At 36.9% G+C, this 19,129-nt stretch overlaps 1 protein-coding gene across 2 annotated transcripts in view; it reads left to right on the top strand.

Moving 5' to 3' along the window:
• The first annotated feature begins 796 nt into the window (after window positions 1-796).
• LOC141569622 (eukaryotic translation initiation factor 1A, X-chromosomal) overlaps window positions 797-19,129 on the top strand; it is a 31,944-nt gene continuing 13,611 nt past the window's right edge. The window contains exons 1-4 of one of the 2 annotated variants that reach the window (XM_074323642.1): window positions 810-971; window positions 4,450-4,533; window positions 7,303-7,406; window positions 9,009-9,059. In XM_074323642.1, coding sequence (XP_074179743.1) covers window positions 956-971; window positions 4,450-4,533; window positions 7,303-7,406; window positions 9,009-9,059 — 255 coding nt within the window. In that variant the 5' untranslated portion in view covers window positions 810-955. Of the gene's footprint in view, window positions 972-4,449; window positions 4,534-7,302; window positions 7,407-9,008; window positions 9,060-19,129 lie in introns of both variants that reach the window. The other variant, XM_074323643.1, reaches the window with a different exon arrangement.

The following is a 19,129-nucleotide window of genomic DNA, read 5'->3' as shown; positions in this document are numbered from 1 at the left end:
TATGCTGTATACCTTACACAATGTTATAATAACTGTAACAGAGTTAAATGCTAGGTTTGCATGACTCCATCTTATTCAAGACTGCTTTGCTCCTCTAGTCTTCAGGTTAATAGCTCCTCCTTTGGACATGCAAATCATTGAAGGAATTCTGCTTGGGGCTTGAGTTTTTAACAAAACAGCTCCTCCCATTTTCTCTTTCATTGGCATAAAAGAAGCCTGAAATTTGTAATTTGTAGAGATGGATTTGAGGAACTACTAGGGCTTCCTTACTCTAAAGTTGACATGTTGAGTTTTGTCCTGTTGAAATGCCAGAAACACACAGACTTTCGACCAGTAACACAATTCTACCTTAATTAAAAAACAAAAAACAAACGTGAACGTAGTAACACGCATCTTGCACATAGGGTGTCTTGCCCTCCCTTTCTAGCTAAGCATGAGAAAAGGCCCTTCGAGTTAATGAGTCAGTAACTTATGAGAGTGCTACACTGGAATGTTACAAAGCAGAGATGTCTGGTTTCAGTCAGTAGTGGTGTTACCTCAATCCTTCTTCAACTGGGACTGTATGGTTCCAGAAACTCCATCCTTGACTCCGCCTCTTTTCAGCTCAAAGGACCAGTGGCTTCTAATGATTTACTAGCTTCGGCCTGAACTCTTCTTCCCCTTCCTTTTTCTGACTACTTTGCTATAAGAGGTGTGAGTCAGTCTGATACGCATGCGCAGTGGTGGGGACAGGGACAAGGGAGGAAAAAGGAAGATACAGGGAGCAGACCCAGGTGGAGGCACGGAAAAATGACGCAAGTAGTCGCGACGCCAGCCACAGCGACGCCATTCGCTTGCTGCAGATTCCCCCTAGGGCGCGGTCTTAATACTGTCTCGCACACGCGACGTGAAACTGCTTGGATTCACTGGCACCCCGGAGAAGAGTCGGAAACGCCAGGAGGCGGTTTTCATAGCCATGCCCAAGAATAAAGGTAATGCCGCTTGGACCCCGGGACCACGACTGCGTTCGGCTCGGTTCCCCGGGCGCTGCTTACGGCCTCGGGATAGCTCAGGCTGCAATGACCTTCCTTTCGCGGCTGGGCGCTCCGGACGCGACTCTGGGCTCTGGGGAGGATCTGGGAAGCTACTCTTATCTTCAGTTTGGTCACGTTGGGGTGGCGCCGACGCCATTTTTAGAGGTTCTCCTGCGAGAGAATATGGGCTTTCGCTCCTGATTCGCGCTAGGCTGACAGCAGCGCGATAGGGGAAGACCTACCACTGGCGGCCTAGACTTCGTCTTTCTTGCCCATCAGCCCTTCCCAAGATTGTCCTGGGGTACTTAATTAACTTTCAAGGCTCGTGCCTGCTTCGTGAGTTTTTGTGGGAAGTTCGTTATTGTTGAAGATACTCGCTCTCCTTTGTTTAAAAATATGTGGAACCTTGATACATAAGTTAGGTTAATCTTTAGTGGTTTGCTTTCCTCTATTCGCACAGTTTAACATTCTTTTCTAGAAGACACATATTTAGCAAAGTTTGCACCCTTCGTTACCTACAACGTATTCTGTGGTCGTAAAGCAGTCTGCCCTTATTTTGAGGCAAATCGTTCACAAATTGTCACACTTGAGAATAAGTTTATTTGGAACTTTCAAAGTGGGAGGCCTAACCTAGGTAAAGCAGAACCGTTGTACAATCATTCCAAAAAGAAACTGTCCTTTTTGTAAGACCTGAGATTTTTCTGACATTGTAAATGACCTTATACCGCGAGAAAAAAACCCAAAAACAACTAAGTAGATCCCCGGAAATCTATTTTTTTACAGGATAGGACCATATTTCACAGCCCACAATTTGGTTATTCGTTCTTCGGACCAAGACCTGTTTATGTTTTCCTTTCTACTTTAAAGGTGGTTTCAGGGATTCTGCTTAATTTCCTCTTTGTAGCTGTCACCACTCACCCCTTCTCTCAGTTTTGTGCCTGCCCTATGCAATGCCATCTAGGTCCCCAAAGCCAACTCTTAAGGGTTTTACTGCTTATTATTATGGGAGAAGCAGTGTGTCTTTCTAACAGTATGTTAGAAAAGGCTTCTAGTGATCTGCTAACCTGTGTAATTCACAATTAGTTCACAGATAATAACTTCACTACTTGAATAGGTATCTTATTCTCACCTTTGTTTCTAACATGAGATTTTTAAATAACATAGCTCACTGAGATGTATACTCTAAAAGGGATAGTACATGTCTTATGGACATTGGATTACTACCAACTTGGCACTCAGTAGGTATCTAGTGAATTTTGTTGATATTATCTTCCCTATGCAGACTCTATCCTTAGATAAATAATAGGTTCCCTCTTGATCCTGTAGGACTCTTAAACTAAATAATGCCTAAGAAAGATCCTGTCATTATATCTCCAGAACACATCTGATTTGTTTAAGGAAGAGATTTGTGAATTTGCTTTAGTTTAATTTTAGAAAGCAAAATAAAACATTAGTATACAAAGTGTTGTATGTTCTGTTCTAATATCATTCTTTCAAAAGAAATTTTAAAGCGGATTCTATTACATTACAATATGGGGTGATTAGGGTATGGTTAATTCAGGTAGAGTGACAACACATCACTTTTATATTTGAGGCACACCAAAAAGTATAGATACCATAAACTGGAAATTATTCTTCTGAACTTAAAAAATTGCAACATAGATTTAGTTAAAGCCCCCTCTGCCCCTCTCTCAAATCTTTCTTCCTCTTTTTTGTGGAGTTAATCATCCTGAATTTTACATTTTCAATTATGTATGTAAAATCAGTTATCTTCTAGGTTACTTGGTTGAAAGGGTACTTTTTAAGATTCCTGAATTTCATGAGGTAAGACTTGCTAATGTAGATAAAAAGTGTTTTCTGTTTTCGTTTGAAAATCCAAAAGCCCTGTGAATATAGTCTTCGTGAATGTTACCATAAGAATATAAATTACTTTGGGCCATATATTGAGTAACTTGTGGTTTGGGCTCATTCTCATTCAGCTTGTTTCCTTCAGAAATATTAGAAACCCAGTCCAGAAAAAGGGCATTTTCTGGCTCATTCATGAAGAGCGTTTGGGGTTAGATGCTCCTACAGTTTAAGGATATTGCTGCATATGATTTTTACATTGACATTCCTGTAAAAACTCTTCGTGTATTCATTTGAAAAATGGCCAGACTCTGGTATATAACTAAATAAGTAAAGCAGGTATGATTCTTGTCCTAAAGGAATTGGCATGATTAATGGCTTGAAATACAGAATACTTTTCCCTCTCTAGGAAATTAGTTTTTATGCTTCCTACGAATGCATAAGATAGTGAATCCAGATGAGTCTAGACCTTGTGGAGGCCCATCTTCTTTTTATTATAGCACTGAACAATGTGAGACTGCCCCACGAGGTACATTCAAGTAGATAAATGATTGTCCTTACTGTGGCAAGGTACACATTTTTAATTCAGTTTGTTATCGAACTTTTTTGTTTCAGCTCTTGCCAGGGGTTCCTTATTCCTACCACTCAACCGTTTTTCTTCCACCTTTTGGAAATGACCGCGTTTGTGGTTTGGATTCTGGAGTAGGAATACAATTCTATGGAGAAGAACCCCAATTTTTTTGATTACTTGATAGGAAGTCTCACAAGAAAATAAAGTTAATACTATCTAAATATATCCAACTTTAATAAAAGCAAAAATTGAAAAATACAATTATGCATTTAAAAATCTTTAACATAGTATGGTTATGGCAGAGGACTAGATAATATTCCTTCCTTGCTGATGGGAGTATAAATTATAGCTCATTAAAAGCCTAAGGAAGTGGATATATAACTTTTAACCCAGAAATTCTATGCAAATTTATCCTCTGGAATTTTATCCTAAAATTATCCTGAAGAATAATCTTCAGTTCAGCATTATGTAATAACAGTGAAACATTGGAAATAACCAAAATAAAGGATTAAATATACTTTAACCATTAAAATATTCATCTAAGTCTGGTTATTTGATATGAAAAGACATTTAGGACAAATTATTGAGTGGGATTTAAATAGGTTATAAAAGAATGTATAGAATTCTATTTTTATTTGGAAAGCATAGACTGTAAGATGTTAATAGTTACCTCTAATAAAGGAATTTTTCTTCCACATCTTTTATATAAGATACACTTGCGTGTTTGAAAAATCCAAATACAAATGTCAAGGAAAGATAGGTGTTTGATATATGTTAACCTGATAAAGGACTAAAAGGAAACCTTTGACACAAGTATAATTGGGTAACCAAATTAGGTAGATTTTTAAAAACCCTTATTTAGAGTTCTGTTAATGTTAGAGTGCTTATTTAAATTATATATTTTTTATTTTTCTCTAAGTGATTTTATAAAGTTTATAGGACTTTAGTTTGTTTCATAGTTTGTAAAATATTACATAAGATTATTACACTTAATTTTTGTGCACTTTTTAAATCAATTAGGTAAAGGAGGTAAAAACAGGCGTAGAGGTAAGAATGAGAATGAATCTGAAAAAAGAGAATTAGTCTTTAAGGAGGATGGACAAGGTAAGACATTTTTAACTTATTAACATTTTTTTAATGTGAATTTCAGTCTTTAACCTGAAAGGGATCTTAGTCAAAATCCTGAGCAGTTGTTCCCATGTCTCCACCTTGTTTTTCCTTGTTTGTAATCCTTTATACTTCTCCAGAATTTGTCTGTTAAATAATCAATTTTATACTAGGTGTGGATAAAGATTAATGTTAGCATTTTTGTAACTATAGGTTTCATTGTTTTGTGTGGAAGAGCATAATGTAACTGAGAGTGAATTTTAGGGTTTAGAGCAAATTAAGCCTGGAATGCTGTCATTGAAAATTGCATATTCTAAGTTTGATAGTGAGAATGTTATACATATTCAGTAGACATGGATATTTTGTTATGACTTTAGGGCACTCAGTTCTCCAATGCTACTAGTACAGAATCATAAAATGTAATAAAACAACTGAACAATTGACTTAATTCTATTGGATTAAGTAAGTGTAGACAAAGATACAAAAATGAGGAAAATAAATTGATTAGAGCACTTGGTTTTTTCCCTATTAAAAATAATACTAAACTTACAGAAAAGTTGGAATATAAGTACAACAAACTTTCATCTACTTTTTACTCAGATTCACCAATTTTTAACATTTTCTTGTTATATTTTTTCTTTGTGCATGTCTACATTTTTCCTAACTACATTTTCTTATGGACACCTAATTATATACAGTTACGGACTTCAGCTTTAAATACTTCAGCATATATCACTTAAGAACAAAGATTTTCTCTTTACTAACTTGACTAACTATCTTTACTAACTATCACAAAAACTTTAAAATTATACTCATAGCTCGTATAGTGCTGCCCACTATGATAGCCAGTAGTCATATTTGGCTGTTGATGTGCATTAAAATTCAGATTTTTAAGCTGTTAATCATATTGTTGAATTCAGATAATATAATATTCCCATCAACAGAGAAAAGGTCTATTGAATAGCTAGTGCTGATTTATTGCACAATCTATAATCAGATTTCTTCAGGTGTTTCAATAATTTCTTTTTTGTTTTTTTTAGATTTTTTTTATTGGGGAAGGGGAATAGGACTTCATTGGGGAACAGTGTGTACTTCCAGGTCTTTTTTTTCCAAGTCAAGTTGTTGTCCTTTCAGTCTTAGTTGTGGAGGGCGCAGCTCAGCTGCAGGTCTAGTTGCCGTTTTTCTAGTTGCATGGGGCACAGCCCACCATCCCTTACGGGAGTTGAACCGGCAACCTTGTGGTTGAGAGGACGCATTCCAACCAACTGAGCCATCCGAGAGCTCAGTGGCAGCTCAAGGTGCCATGTTCAATTTAATTGCAGGGGGTGCTGCTCAACATCCCTTGTGGGACTCGAGGAATTGAACTGGCAACCTTGTAGTTGACAGGATGCACGCCAACCAACTGAGCCATTCAGGAGGCAGCTCAGCTCAAGGTGCCATGTTCAATCTTAGTTGCAGGTGGCACTGCCCACCATCCCTTGCGTGACTCGAGGAATTGAACTGGCAGCCTTGTGGTTGAGAGCCCACTGGGCCATGTGGGAATCGAATGGCAGCCTTTGGAGTTAGGAGCATGGAGCTCTAACCGCCTGAGCCACCGGGCCAGCCAATTTCTAAGACTTTATAACAAAATCTTGTAGTTATTCATATCATACATTCAAGGCCCTGGAAAACAAACATGTTTATTAATTGTGTTTTACATAACATGTTTTCTGTCTAAAGACAGTTATTTAGCCACCTTCTTTTTCACTTTCATTAGAAGTTTGTTTTCAGGGCTGATTTTTAAATTTTGTTCTTTCCCCCTCATGTTGAAGAAACACTGGAGAGTAAGCTAGGTTAATTGGTTGTGGTAAAAGGGAGCCACTGCCACGTAACAGTCCCACAATGTGGATCCAGTTTATCTCATTTATACACTGTCTAGGCTCTCTTTAGGATGAGTCTTTAGTAGAAACTTGAGTAGTGTGAAGATTCTGTAGTAATTACCTGTTTCCCTCTCCTCACTCCCACTCTTGCTTTTGTAATTTATACCTTGAAGAGACTGCCATATGCTGTCTAATTCTCATAAGTGTTTTCTAATGGCAGTGGACTTAGGTGAACTCTTGAGGGCACTTGGAAATATTTTAATTAAAATTTTGCATTTTATGTTGGAACGTTCTTTTTTTGTTTTTTGAGAACTTTAATCATCGAGGTAGTCTAAAGTAAGCAGTTTATTTATAATTAATTAATCCGTTATTTTTTGCTACCAAAGTTTCTGAGAGAAAGGAGAGCCAAGATTGGACTAGGCTCTAAATGTGAAAGATTGATAAGCCAGGGTTATAGAGTACATTTTGAAACGAGTCACTTTGTTGTCTAAAAGCATATAGTCGTGAAGATAAAAGGGAACTGATTTTCTCAAAATGAGTAGATAATTAAACGATTTGTAATAACAAAGATTGACATGGAAATGGCACTTGTGACAAATTATTTGACTACCATAGACTTCTATTCACTCTGAAAGGTTAAATAAGCATAGCAGAAGAGGCTATAGAAATTAACTTTGCTAGATGAAAATTTTACTTGTTTTCTTGGGAAAAAATAGTATATTGTCACCTTGAAAGCTCTCTTCAAGTGGATACTTAGGCTTTTTGCTGATCAATCCTTACTATTTTTAAAAAATTGTAGTTTGTGATTAAATTGAGCAATGAAAATAAACTGTTTACTAATTCCAGTTGTTACTTCTTGATAAAAATTGAACAGTATCTCATACTTTTTTTCTTTTTCTCCCCTCAGAGTATGCTCAAGTGATAAAAATGTTGGGAAATGGACGATTAGAAGCAATGTGTTTTGATGGTGTAAAGAGGTTATGTCATATCAGAGGAAAATTGAGAAAAAAGGTAGGTATGAAGACTTGTTTTACTTTATACAAAATTTGCTTTTATAAAAACATGGCTCTGCTGTAGATATACATGAAGTCTGACAATTAAGTTGCAAACTCATCCGAAAAAAATATTACATACCTCATTGTTGAATATCATCACTAACTTTGAAGTACTCCCCTTGGGAAGCTATGCTCCTATGACAGCTCCTAGTTCACCCTTCAAAGCAATTTTGGAACGTTTTTACTGGAATGGCCATCAGAGCTGGCGTTGTCTTCCTTTCAATATTTCCTTTATTTCCAGGTAAAGAAAGAACTCATTGGGGGCAGATCAGGTGAGAAGAGAGGGTGTTCCAAAACAGTTATTTGATTTCTTGGCTGAAAACTACCTCATAGACAATGCCGTATGAGCTGGTACATTGTCGTGATGTAAGAGCCATGAATTAATGATTGGTAAAAAGTTCAGGTTGTCTAACTTTATCACGCAGCCTTTTCAGCACTTCCAAATAGCAAAAATTGGTTAACTCTCCAGTTGGTATAAAATCTTAAGGAATAATCCCTCTGATACCAAAAAAGGTTATGAGCAACATCATTGCTACAAGTTTGTGAACTTAATTGTCAGAGCTCATACATATTGGCTACATGACTCATTTTTCCTAGTTTCCAAAAACATGAAAGAATAATGAAAAACTTGACAACATTAATTAGTAAAGTAAGTTCTCCAGTAGGAAATTTTATAGTACAAGATTATATTTGCAAAGAATTCTTTGCTCTTACCTATGTTGTATTTCTGCCAGAAATGTTTACTCTGAGTATAATATTAAGGAAACAGTGAGACAAATCCACTCTACGAAACGAATGGCTTGAACCCTTAAAAAATGTTATGTTGTGAAAGAAAAAAAGTTGGAGTATTATTTCTGGATTAAAGAAGACTAAAGAGACTACAGTTGAATGTAGTATATTTTCCTTGATTAGATTTTGGTTTGGGGGAAACAGCTGTACATACTAGGGAAATTTTAAATTGGAATATGTTAGATAATAGTGTTTTGTTCTTCATTATAGTGCAGGCTGATTTATTAATCATATTGGTTAAAAGTTTCTTTAGCTCTGATTTTATGATTTAATTTTTTGGTCTGTTAATCCATTCCTTTACAAATTGTGGCTTTAGGGTCTGAATTTATGTCAATAAGTGAGTATCTGTTTATGCAGATCTATTATTTTTGTATATTTTGAATAATTATATATTGAACGCGTGGTTTGTGATTAAAAGTTTCTAGTGACAAGTGATAATTTCTTTCACAATTTTTAAGTTCTTAAGTAGTTGAAATAAATTGTGATATATTTTCAACATCCTAAATTTGAAAATTATGAAACAAACCTACATACAATCATTTTCTTAATATACTATAACTGTATATAACTAACAATTTTTCCATATATTCACACACACACACACACACACATAGTACTGTATATGCTGTAGTTTTTTCCCTAATCTTAAGATACTTTAGCCACACTGGGTGAATAGTACATATTTTTTGTGGGAGGAATGGTTTTCAGCATTGCTCTTTATTTGTTTTGGTTTTTTTAAATATAATAGGCAGTAACTTTTGTTTTATAGGTTTGGATAAATACCTCAGACATTATATTGGTTGGCCTGCGAGATTACCAGGTAACAGTTAACATTTACATTTGTATTGTGTCCGTATGTTTAATATCATTAATATTTAAAAGGTACTGTATAAACGTATTTAAATAATTGCAGCAAATGATGCCTTCTCCCCATTCTGTCATCAAAATTTACTCAGAGCAAGTTGTATTAAAAACTATAGTGTTTTTCTAATTCTGAGTAATTCCCGCAGTGTACCTAATAGTTCATGTATTTTATGGGACCACTGGTTGATGTGATATTGTTCTTTATTTGTTTGTATTTTAAATATGATATGCAGTCAGTACTTTTAAGTTTGGACAAATACCAAAGACCATTTTGTCTTCATTTATTTAAAGCCAATTGTATTCTAGGCATTGTGCTAGGTATCCAGAGATTATGGTTCCCAAATACCAGTCTGTTATATTACTGGTACAGGCTGATTTAATACTATTCTATGGTGAAATGAGAAAATATACAGCTATTTTATGGTGTTTTCATGAAGCTAAATATGTTTGTTTCCTTTTAAATTAATTGTTTTTCTTAAATTTGTTGGAGTGACAATGGTTAGAGTAAAATTACGTAGGTTTCAAGTGTACATTACTGTAATACATTATCTATATATCACATTGTATACTCACTGCCCGGAGTCAGTTCTCCTTCTCTCACCATATATTTGACTCCGTTTATGTTATTCTATTATTATCCTCCCCTCCTTACCTTCTGGTAAACACAAAATTGATTTCTGTCTATATGAGTATTTGTTTATCTGTCTTGTTCCTTTGCTGCTTTCAGTTTTATATTCCACATAAGAATGAAGTCACACAGTTCCCAACTTCATCTTCTGACCTACTTCGCTTAACATAATAAGCTCAGGATCCATCCATGTTGTCTCAAATGGCACTAGTTCATCTTTTCTTATGGCTGAGTAGTGTTGTAATGTGTTAGTATATCACATCTTTATCCAGTCATTTATCGAAGGACCTTTGGTTGTTTCCATGTGTTGGCCACTATAAATAAAGCTTCAATGAACACCAGAGTATGTATATCTACACGGATAAATGTTTTCAGGTTTTTTGGCTATGTACCCAGGAGAGGGATTGCTGGGTACATAAAGGTAATTCTATTCTTCATTTATTGAGGAACCTCCACACTTTTCCACAGAGATTGTACAAATTTACATTCCCACCAACAGTGTGTGAGGGTTCCTTTTTCGGCACAGCCTCTCGAACACTTGTTATTTTTTGTCTTGTTGATGATAACCACTCTAACAGTTGTGAAGAAATAACTCATTGTGGTTTTGATTTGTGTTTCCCTAATAGCTAGTGAAGTTGAGCATTTTTATATATATGTCTTGGCCTTTTGTCTTCTTGGGAGAAGTGTCTGTTCCCATTCTCTGTGTTTTGTTATTATTGTTGAGTTGTACAAGGTCTTTGTATTTTTTGGATTATTGGAGCCATTGTTTACAAATATCTTTTTCTATTCTGTTGGTTGCCTCTATTTTGTCGATGGTTTCTTTTGCTGTGCAGAAGCTTTTAAGTTTCATATAGTCCCATTCATTTATTTTAGCTTTTACTTCCATTGCCTTTGGAGTCAAATTCATAAAATGCTCTTTGAACCCAAGGTCCATAAGTTTAGTACCTATGTTTTCTTCTATGCAGTTTATTGTGTCAGGTCTTATGCTTAAGTCTTTGATCCATTTTGAATTAATTTTGGTACATGGTGACAAATAGCAGTCCAGTTTCATTCTTTTGCACGTGGCTATCCAATTCTCCCAGCACCATTTATTGAAGAGGCTGTCTTTGCTCCATTGTATGTTTTTAGCTTCTTTGTCAAAAATTATCTGTCCATATTTATGTGGTTTTATTTCTGGGTTCTCAATTCTATTCCATTGGTCTATGTGTCTGTTTTTCTGCCAATACCATGCTGTTTTGATTATTGTAGCCCTGTAGTACAAGCTAAAGTCAGGGGGTGTGATACCTCCATTATTGTTCTTTTTCTTAAGATTGCTTTGGCTATTCTGGGTCTTTTGTGGTTCCAAACAAATCTGATTTTTTTTGTTCTATTTCTTTAAAAAATGCCATTGGGATTTTGATGGGGATTGCATTAAATCTGTATATTGCTTTGGGTAATATGGCCATTTTAACTATGTTGATTCTTCCAATCCATGAGCATGGAATGTCTTTCCATTTCTTTGTGTTTTCTTCGACTTCTTTCAAAAATGTCTTATAGTTTTCAGCATATAGGTCCTTCACATCCTTGGTTAAGTTTATTCCTAGGTATTTTATTCTTTTTGCTACAACTGCAAAAGGAATGGTTTCTTGTATTTCTTTTTCTGAAATTTCATTGTTAGTATATAGGAAAGCAATGGACTTTTGTATGTTGATTTTGTAGCCAGCAACTTTACTGTATTTGTTGATTGTTTCTAATAGCTTTTTGGTGGAGTCTTTAGGGTTTTCTATATATAGCATCATGTCATCTGCAAAGAGTGATAATTTAACTTCTTCATTCCCAATTTGGATGCCTTTTATTTCTTTCTCTTGCCTGATTGCTCTGGCAAGGACTTCCAACACTATGTTGAAAAGCAGAGGTGATAGGGGACAGCCCTGTCGTGTTCCTGAACATAGAGCAAAGGGCTTCAGTTTTTCACCATTAATTATGAGATTAGCAGAGGGCTTGTCATATATGGCCTTTATTATGTTAAGGTATTTTCCTTCTATACCTATTTTATTAAGTGTTTTAATCATAAATGGATGTTGTATCTTGTCAAATGCTTTTTCTGCATCAATTGATATAATCATATGATTTTTGTCCTTTATTTTGTTTATGTGATGTATCACATTGATGGATTTGCGGATGTTGAACCATCCTTGTGCCCCTGGGATGACCCCCACTTGGTCGTGATGAATAATCTTTTTAATGCATTGTTGTATTCGATTTGCTAGAATTTTATTTAGGATTTTTGCGTCTGTATTCATCAGAGATATTGGTCTGTAGTTTTCTTTTTTGTGTTGTCCTTACCAGGTTTTGGTATCAGGGTAATGTTGGCCTCATAAAATGAGTTAGGGAGTACTGTCTCTTCTTCAATTTTTTGGAAGAGTTTGAGCAGGATTGGTATTAGATCCTCTTTGAAGGTTTGGTAGAATTCACTAGTGAAGCCATCTGGTCCCGGACTTTTGCTTTTGGGAAGGTTTTGGATGACTGATTCAAATTTCGTTACTGGTGATCGGTCTGTTTAGATTTTCCAGTTCTTCATGGTTCAGCCTAGGAAGGCTATATGTTTCCAAGAACTTGTCCATTTCGTCTAGGTTATTGAATTTGGTGGCATATAGTCCTTCATAGTATTCTTGGATAATCCCTTGTATTTCTGTGGTGTCCGTGATAACTTCCGCTTTTCATTTCTGATTTTGTTAATTAGCGTCTTCTCTCTTTTTATCTTAGTGAGTCTAGCCAAGGGTTTGTCAATTTTGTTAATCTTTTCAAAGAACCAGCTCTTTGTCACACTGATATTTCTATTCTTTTTGTTCTCTATTTCATTTAGTTCTGCTCTAACTTTTGTTATTTCCTTTCTTCTGCTGACCTTGGGTTTCACTTGTTCTTCTTTTTCTAGTTCTTTAAGGTGTAACATGAGGCTATTTATTTGGGATTTTTCTTGTTTCTTGAGATAGGCGTCTAATGATATAAATTTCCCTCTTAAAACTGCTTTCGCTGCATCCCAAAAATTTTGGTAGGATGTATTTTCATTGTCATTTGTTTCTATGTATCTTTTGATCTCTCCTCTAATTTCTTCTTTGACCCAGTCGTTCTTTAAAAGTATGTTGTTAATCTCCATGTATTTGTTTTTTTCCTGCTTTCTTTTTGCAGTTGATATCGAATTTCAAAGCCTTGTGATCAGAGAATATGCTTGGTATGATTTCAATCTTCTTAAATTTGCTGAGGCTGATTTTATGTCCCAATATATGGTCTATCCTTGAGAATGTTCCATGTACACTAGAAAAGAATGTATAGTCTGATGTTTTAGGATGAAGTGCTCTATATATGTCAATTATGTCCATTTCATCTAATGTGTCATTTAGGGCTGTTATTTCGTTATTTATTTTCTGTTTGGATGATCTATCCATAGCTGTCAATGATGTATTTAAGTCCCCTAGTATAATTGTGTTTTGGTCAATTTCTCCCTTTAGTTCTGTTAGTAGTTGCTTGGTATATTTCGGTGCTCCCTGATTGGGGGCATAAATATTGATGACTGTTATGTCTTCTTGTTGTATAGTCCCCTTTACCATTATGAAATGTCCATCTTTGTCTCTTGTTATCTTTTTCACTCTGAAGTCTGTTTCATCTGATATCATTATGGCTACACGTGATTTTCTCTGGGTACCATTTGCTTGGAGTGTCAATTTCCACCCTTTCACTTTGAGTCTATGCTTGTCCTTGTAGCTGAGATGTGTCTCTTGGAGACAGCATATGGTTGGGTTTAATTTTTGATCCAATCTGCTACTCTGTGCCTTTTTATTGGTGAGTTCAGTCCATTTACATTTAGGGTGATTATTGATATGTGAGGATTTCCTGTCATTCTATCTTTAGTTTTCTGTTAAGGCTGTGTCTCCATTGTTTCTTTGCCTTTTGTTGTTGTCTATTATTTCTGTGTGGTGGTATTCTATGATATTTCCCTCTGTTTCTTCTTTTATTACAGTATATATTTCAGTTCTGGATTTTTTTGAGTGGTTACCCTTAATTTTATGTAAAAGAAAGTTTGATATTTAGAGTATTCCATTTTCTTCAGCACGCTTACTTTCTCCATTCCCATATTCTGGTTCAAGCCTTTACTCTCCCCCCTTTTTATGTTTTGTTTGCCACAAATTGTCCCTGTTGATGGTGGTCGAATAGCCTCCTTTAGTATTTCTTGTAGTGCAGGTCGTGTATTAGAAAATTCCCTTAGCCTCTTTATGTCTGGGAAGGTGTTTATTCCTCCTTCATATCTAAAGGATATCTTTGCTGGATATATTATTCTTGGCTCATAATTTCTCTCTTCAATAGTTTGAATATTTGGTTCCACTCCCTCCTGGCTTGTAGAGTTTCTGCTGAAAAATCTGATGATAATCTAATGGGCTTTCCTTTGTAGGTTACCGTCTTCTTTTCCCTGGCTGCCTTGAGGATTCTTTCTTTGTCGTTGATTTTAGACAGCTTCAATACAATGTGCCTTGGAGAAGGCCTGTTGGGATTGAGGTAATTAGGTGTTCTATTTGCTTCTTGGATTCAAGGATCCAGTTCTGTCCACAAGTTTGGGAAGTTCTCATCAACAATTTGTTTGAATATATTCTCTGTTCCCTTCTCTTTCTTCTCCTTCTGGTATGCCCATTATTCTTATATTGCTCTTTCTGATGGAGTCAGAAAGTTCTTGTAGAGTTCTTTCATTTCTTTTAAGTCTCAAGTCTCTTTCTTCTTCCATCTGTGTCATTTCCAGGTTTCTATCTTCGATGTCACTGATTCTTTCCTCCATCTGGTCAACTCTACTACCTAAGCTGGTTATTTCATTCTTAATTTCTTCTATTGAGTTCTTAATCTCCAGAAATTCTATTTGGTTCTTTTTTAAAATTTCAATCTCTTTCGTGAAATGCTCATGTTGTTCTTTGATTGTGTTTCTGAGTTCATTAAACTGCCTTTCTGTGTTTTCTTGCATCTCGTTGAGTTTTTTCAGAACTGCAATCTTGAATTCTCTGTCATTTAAGTCACATATTTCCATATCTTTAAGTTCCTTTTCTGGAGACTTTTCACTTTCTTTCTGAGCTATCTTGTTGCCTTGGTTATTCATGGCAATTACTGATTTATTATTTCTCTTCCTAGACATCTACAGGAGTGGGTTCTGCAACAGGTTGATAGGAAGAGGTCTTTCTTTTGTTTTCCCGTACTTGTTGGTAGAATGTTTTATTTTCTCTCCAACTGCAGTCTTTTTTCCTATCTCACATGGTAGTGCTATGTTTTCTCTGCACTATTCCAGCTTCTCACACAATGGGGGGATTCCCTGGGAAATGGGTTTCTCCTGTCTTAATAGTTCGCCTGGGTCACAGGGCACAGTGTTCGTGTGAGTATGCGGAAAGCTTTTGAAGTTCCCAAACTCTTCCTGCACCAGATTTAGAGCCTGTATGTTTCAGTAGTTCTGTTTCCTCCTGCAGGGATCCACCCAAATAGGTGGGGCCAGGGGCGGGGTGAGTTGTGAGAGGTGGCCCAGAGCAATGGCGGCGACCACCACCACAGCCGGTCCTGCTTCCACAGCTCCCTCCCCTTTGCCGGAACTAGTTGGGCTGCGAATCTGTGTCTGCGGTCCACAGTTCTAAGAACTGCAAATATTCTGTTGTTTGATCTGACACTGCTACTGTTCTGCTTCTAGCACCAGGCAGGTGCATTGGGGCAAGCTCTGTGAGGGTAGGGAGGAGGTGGTTAGTCTGAGTGCTTAGAGCTTCCATTCTCTGCTTGGCAGTGAGGGCTTAAACCACCGTTTTCAGCCTTGTTCCCTCAGTCTTTTCTCTGAGGACTCTGCTGTGAGCATTGGGTTCAGCTATGTTACATGCATCCTCTCTCAGCCCTGTGTGCCATAAGCGGAGCCGTAGCAGTCCGAGTTCTCTCCTGCAGCTTTAGTAGTTCCGGGATGCAGCGAGCACGGAGCTAGGTCTGCGTCCTGCACCCGCGGGGCTCCGTCTCCGCGCTTCTCCCTTCCCTCCTCCCCCGCTCATGGGAATCGCCCCACCTTTAGGTGAATTCAGTAGTGGGCCTCTTCGTCTTGTCTGTCTGCCTTGTAGGGAGTCCTTTGTGGAGTTTTTGTTGTTCGATTAGTTGTAAATTCCAGGGGAGCTTTACAGAGGCTCACCTCACGCCACTATTTTGATGAGGTCCCCCTTTTTCTCATTCTTTAAGATGTCATGGTAGGTTGTTTATTTGGGATTTTTCTTGTTTGTTGACATGAGCCTGTAATGATATAAATTTGCCTCTTAAAATTGCTTTCGCTACATCCCAATAATTTTGATAGGATCTATTTTCATTCTCCTTAGTTTCTATCTATCTTTTGATCTCTCCTTTTACTTCTTCTGTGATCGAGTAATTCTTTAATAGTATGTTGTTTAATCTCCACATAGTTGTGGTTTTTCCTGCTTGCTTTTCGCACTTGATACCCAGTTTCAAAGCCTTATGATCAGAGAATATGCTGAGTATGTTTTCAAATTTCTTAAATATGCTGCGGCTAGTTTTTTGTTTCAGTATATGGACTATCGTTGAGAATGTTCCATGTACACTAGAAAACAATGTATAGTGTGATATTCTAGGATGAAGTGCTCTATAAATGTCAAATATGTCCATTTCAGCTAATGTGTTATTTAGGGCAGATATTTCTTTATTTCTTTTCTGTTTGGATGATCAATGATGTATTTAGGTCCCCTACTATAATTGTGTTTTGTCAATTTCTCCTTTTAGTTCTGTTAGTTGTCGCTGTGTAATTTGCTGCTCCCTAATTGGGGGCATATATATTGATAAATGTTATGTCTTCTTGTTGTATAGTCCCCTTAATATTATGAAATATCCATCTTTGTCTTCTGTTACCTTGTTTTATCCTAAAATCTATTTCACCTGGTATAACTGTGTCTACACCTGCTTTCTCTGGATATAATTTTCTTGGAGTATCAATGTAATCCTTTCACTTTGAGTCTGTATATGTACTTGGACCTGAGATGTGTCCCTTGGAGGCAGTATGTGGTTGGATTTTGTATTTTGATCCAGTCTGTTACTCTGTGCCCTTTTATTGGTGAGTTCATTCGATTTCCATATACAGTGATTATTTGTATATGAGGGTTCTCTATCATTCTATCTTGTTTTCTGGTTGCTTGCTGTCTTCATTTTTTTCCTTGGCTTTTTGTTGCTGTCTGTTATTTCAGTGTCGTTATATCCTATGATTTTTCTCTCAGTATCTTCTTGTTGTTGTTGTTACATATTTCAGTTCTAGAGGTTTTTGAGTGGCAACCATTAAGTTTATGTAAAAGATAGTTTCATATTTACAGTAGAGCTTTTTCTTTATCATGCTTTTTTCTCCATTTCTCTTTGCAGATTCAGACTTTTACTCTCACCCCTTCATGTTTTTGTTGTCACAAGGTATATCCCTGTTTATGCTGACTTGATTTCAGAGTTGTAGTAGCAAGTTGTCTTTTTCCTCTTTTTCCCTTTTTTAAAATGTTTTTCTTTTTTCTTCTACCTTTGTATGTTATCCTTAAGTGTATAGTGCTCTATTTTGTGTACGGTTTGCCATTAACCTGCTCTGTCTGTCTGTTCGTAATACTACCCATGGTTTTGTATTCTTTTGCTTTTTGTTATAGATGGACTAGTCTACTGCAGTATTTCGTGTAATGCAGGTTGTGTGTTAGAAAATTCCCTCAGCTTCTGTATGTCTGGGAAGGTCTTTATTCCTCCTTCTGTATGTCTGGAAAGGTCTTTATTCCTCCTTCATATCTAGAGGATGTCTTTGCTGGATATATTATTCTTGGATCACAATTCTCTCTTTCAATAGTTTGAATATTCCACTCCTTCCTGGCTTGTAGAGTTTCTACTGAAAAATCTGATGATAATCTAATGGACTTTCCTTTGTAGGTTACCATCTCCTTTTCCCTGGCTGCCCTGAATATTCTTTCATCGTTAATTTTTGACAGCTTCAGTAAATGTGCCTTGGAGAAGGCCTGTTGCAAATTGAAGTAATTAGGTGTTCTAATTAGTTCTTGGAATTCAGGATCTAGTTCTTTCCACAGGTTTGGGAAGTTCTCATCAACTATTTGTTTGAATAGACTCTGTTCCCTTCTCCCTTTCTTCTTCTGGTGTTATATCCCTGTTTATGCTTATGTTGCTCTTTGTGAGTGAGTCATAAAGTTCTTGTAGAGTTCTTTCGTTTCTTTTAACTCTCAAGTCTCTCTCTTCTTCCATCCCTGTTTTCCAGTTTCCTATTTTCAATATCACTGATTCTTTCCTCTATCTGGTCAACTCTATTTCCTAAGCTGACTATTTCATTCTTTATCTTTTTTATGGAGTTCTTCATCTCCCAAATTTATGTTTGGATCTTTTTCCAAATTTCAATCTCTTTTGTAAAATATTCATTCAGAACTGTAATCTTCAATTCTCTGTCATTTAAGTCACATATTTCCATGTCTGTAAATTCATATTCTTGTGAGTTTTCATTTTCTTACCTTGGTTATTGATGGCAATTAGTGAATTATTGTTTCTGTTCTGGGCATCTACAGGAGTGGTTCTGCAACCATTGATCTGAAGAGGTTTTTTGCTTTCCAGTAGGTGTTGCTAAATGTTTACTTTCTCCCACTTTAGCGTTTTACTTTCTCTCATGCTGTAGCATTTTATTTTCTCGTGTTATTCAGTCTTCTCATGTGATGGGTGGTTTCCTGGAAGATGTGCTTCTCATCTGTGTGCAGGTGGCAGCTTCTCCATGGCAGGATGTGGAGGGCAATGGAGTTCTGAGCTTCTGAAATCCTCCTGCTGCCCCACCACCCCGATATGTGTCTCTGGGGCTCTGGTTGCCCCTGCAGAGATCTGCCCAGAAAGGTAGGGACAGGATGGACTGTGACAGGCTGCTGGTCTTAGTGGCCCTGAGTGATGGCAACTTCCATCTTACAGCTTTCTCACTCAGGTTTCTTCTGTGTTCTGTCTCGCACCTACACCTTCTTCCCACTGCCAAAATAACCAAGTTTACTGCTGCTGGATTGTCCCTGCCGTTCTTAGAGCTGTAGGTATTCTGTTTTTTAATCTGACTCTGCTACAGTTTCTCCTTGATCCTGCTTCTAACACTGGGAGGGGCCAGAGAGCAAGTTCTGGGAGGCTGGTGGGGAGTCTCCCAGGCTCTATGTCTTTGTTTTCTTTTTTCTGCCTGACAGTGAGGGCTTAAACCACAGTTCTCACCCTTCTGAATTCAGTGTTTTCTTTGAGGTCTCTGCTCTGAATGCTAGGCTCAGCCACATTATATGCTGATCCCTCAGACAGGATTGTGGGCCACAGGGAGTGTAACTGCAGCTGAATTCTTCCCTCGCCCAAGACTACAGTGCGCTCCAGACTGA

Source organism: Rhinolophus sinicus, chromosome X, assembly GCF_036562045.2.
Source record: "Rhinolophus sinicus isolate RSC01 chromosome X, ASM3656204v1, whole genome shotgun sequence".
Lineage (NCBI taxonomy): Eukaryota > Metazoa > Chordata > Mammalia > Chiroptera > Rhinolophidae > Rhinolophus > Rhinolophus sinicus.
Note: the sequence above shows the minus strand (reverse complement) of the source record. Positions and strands in the feature narration are given on the sequence as shown.